This window comes from Chaetura pelagica, unplaced genomic scaffold, assembly GCF_000747805.2.
Source record: "Chaetura pelagica isolate M959 unplaced genomic scaffold, ChaPel_1.0 scaffold956, whole genome shotgun sequence".
NCBI lineage: Eukaryota > Metazoa > Chordata > Aves > Apodiformes > Apodidae > Chaetura > Chaetura pelagica.
Window position 1 is genome coordinate 44,169 of NW_009953746.1, and position 1,805 is coordinate 45,973.

General features: G+C 53.0%; 1 protein-coding gene across 1 annotated transcript in view; it reads left to right on the top strand.

Annotated features, from left to right (window-relative positions):
• Positions 1–761, top strand: part of LOC104391441 (wiskott-Aldrich syndrome protein family member 2-like) — a 16,353-nt gene extending 15,592 nt beyond the window's left edge. The window contains 2 exon segments of the mRNA XM_010000715.1: positions 4–150; positions 604–761. Of these exon segments, the coding sequence (XP_009999017.1) occupies positions 4–150; positions 604–761 (305 nt within the window).
• Positions 762–1,805: the final 1,044 nt, after the last annotated feature.

Here is a 1,805-nt window from a genome sequence, read left to right on the forward strand (position 1 = left end):
CTCCCCCTGGCCCACCACCTCTGTCCTCTGGTGGTCTGGATGGTCCCCCACCCCCTCCTCCCCCCTCAGATACCTCTGCCTCCAAGCCCAAGTCATCCCTGCCTGCGGTTAGCGATGCCAGGAGTGATCTGCTTTCAGCTATTCGTCAAGGTAAGGTGTTCTGGTCTGCTCTGCCTCTGGAAAGCCCCATGGAATCCAAGTGGAGCATGGAATCCACTTGGGAGCCATCTCGAGAGCAGTGGTGTGACTGCCTGGCTGCTTCAGCCCTGTCCTTTGTGCCCCCTCCTTGTCTGCCTCACCCTGATGACAACCTCATGTGGTTTCATACCTGTGGAGGTGGCAGGGCTGGAATCGGTGTGGTCCAGATTTTGGGAGTGGAGCAGTGGTGCAACCCCAGAGAGGAGCATGGAAACAATTCCCTTCCCATTCCTTCTGTCATTCCACCCAGTCTGTCTTGACTGTCACTGCACCATCACCGCTCTCCCGCGGTGCTCACTGCCTTGCCGTGCTCAGAGGATTATATCAAATGGGGTGGCTTCTTTGGACATTCCCCTGTGACCAAAGCCTTGGCATGATCCCTTCTGTTACCTTCATCCCAAACAGGCTTCCAGCTCCGCAAGGTGGAGGAGCAGCGGGAGCAGGAGAAGCGGGACGTGGTGGGCAACGACGTGGCCACCATCTTGTCGCGCCGCATCGCGGTGGAGTACAGCGACTCCGAGGACGACTCCTCGGAATTTGACGAGGACGAATGGTCGGATTAACCACGATCCCAACTCCCTTCTCCCCCTGCCCCCTTCTCTCCCGAGGTTCACATCACCTTTCAAGAATCGGGGTGGCCAAACCTTCCACCACTTCCTTTGTTCACCCCGTGTGCCGAGGGTTTGCAGACAACTGCAGCGCGTCTTCCCCTCTCCTTTCCCCCTCTGGCTTTGGCAGGACTTGGTGCTCTGCCTTTCCAAAAGGTCTCCTCGTGGACACTGAGGATGTGGTGGTGGGATATAGTTGGAGGGGGTGTAACAGTTGCTTATTTAAGAGAGCTAAACCTCCAGGTCCTTAATGCCACCAGGCAGAGCACATAGGAGCCCTCCATCCTGGAGGGATATGTTTTTTTAAAGTAAAGATGGATGATCCTGTTGTGGCCGTGTGGCCTTTCAGATGAAGGACATTTTCAGCTAGTTTTCTCACTGCAACAGCAGACAGTTGATCTGATGGCTCTTCCTCTCCAGCAAAAACTGGTTGTGCTGCAAGAAAATGGGCTTTAAATGTCTGTTCTCTGCTGCATCCCACTGTCAAATAAGCAGTTTTTTTGGCAACAGTGCACAATTCTTTCCCCTCCTGACCCCCAGTATTATTATTTCCAGACTGCCCTGTGTGGGGTGTGCTTCCTGGCTTTAGGGGAGTGCATTGGGTGCAATGTGAGGAGGGCCTTTTTTTAAATTATTCTTCTAAAAAGTTGCCTTTACCTTCCTCAAATCTCCTGCTTTGCCAAGGGGGACTCACACCAAGAGGTGCAAGAGTCAGGGCAAAACGGTTGCTTGGCTTTCCTGCTGCTTTGGGGAGACCAGAACCACCACTGAGCCACAGCTGTGTGGTCAGCTCTGAGCTGTGGTGAAGCTCTGCTGATTTCTCCCAAATCCTGCTGAGAGTGTGTTTTAAAAAAGAAAATAGGAAAAAAAAACCCAGAAGTGGGGAAGATGGGGTGGGGAGGGGTCCTCTGAACACTTTGGTGGGTGTTTGCCTCTGGAGGGCAATGCTGCAAGTAGTTTGGAGAGGTGCTTTTTCTTAGCAAAGTGACCATAATTTTT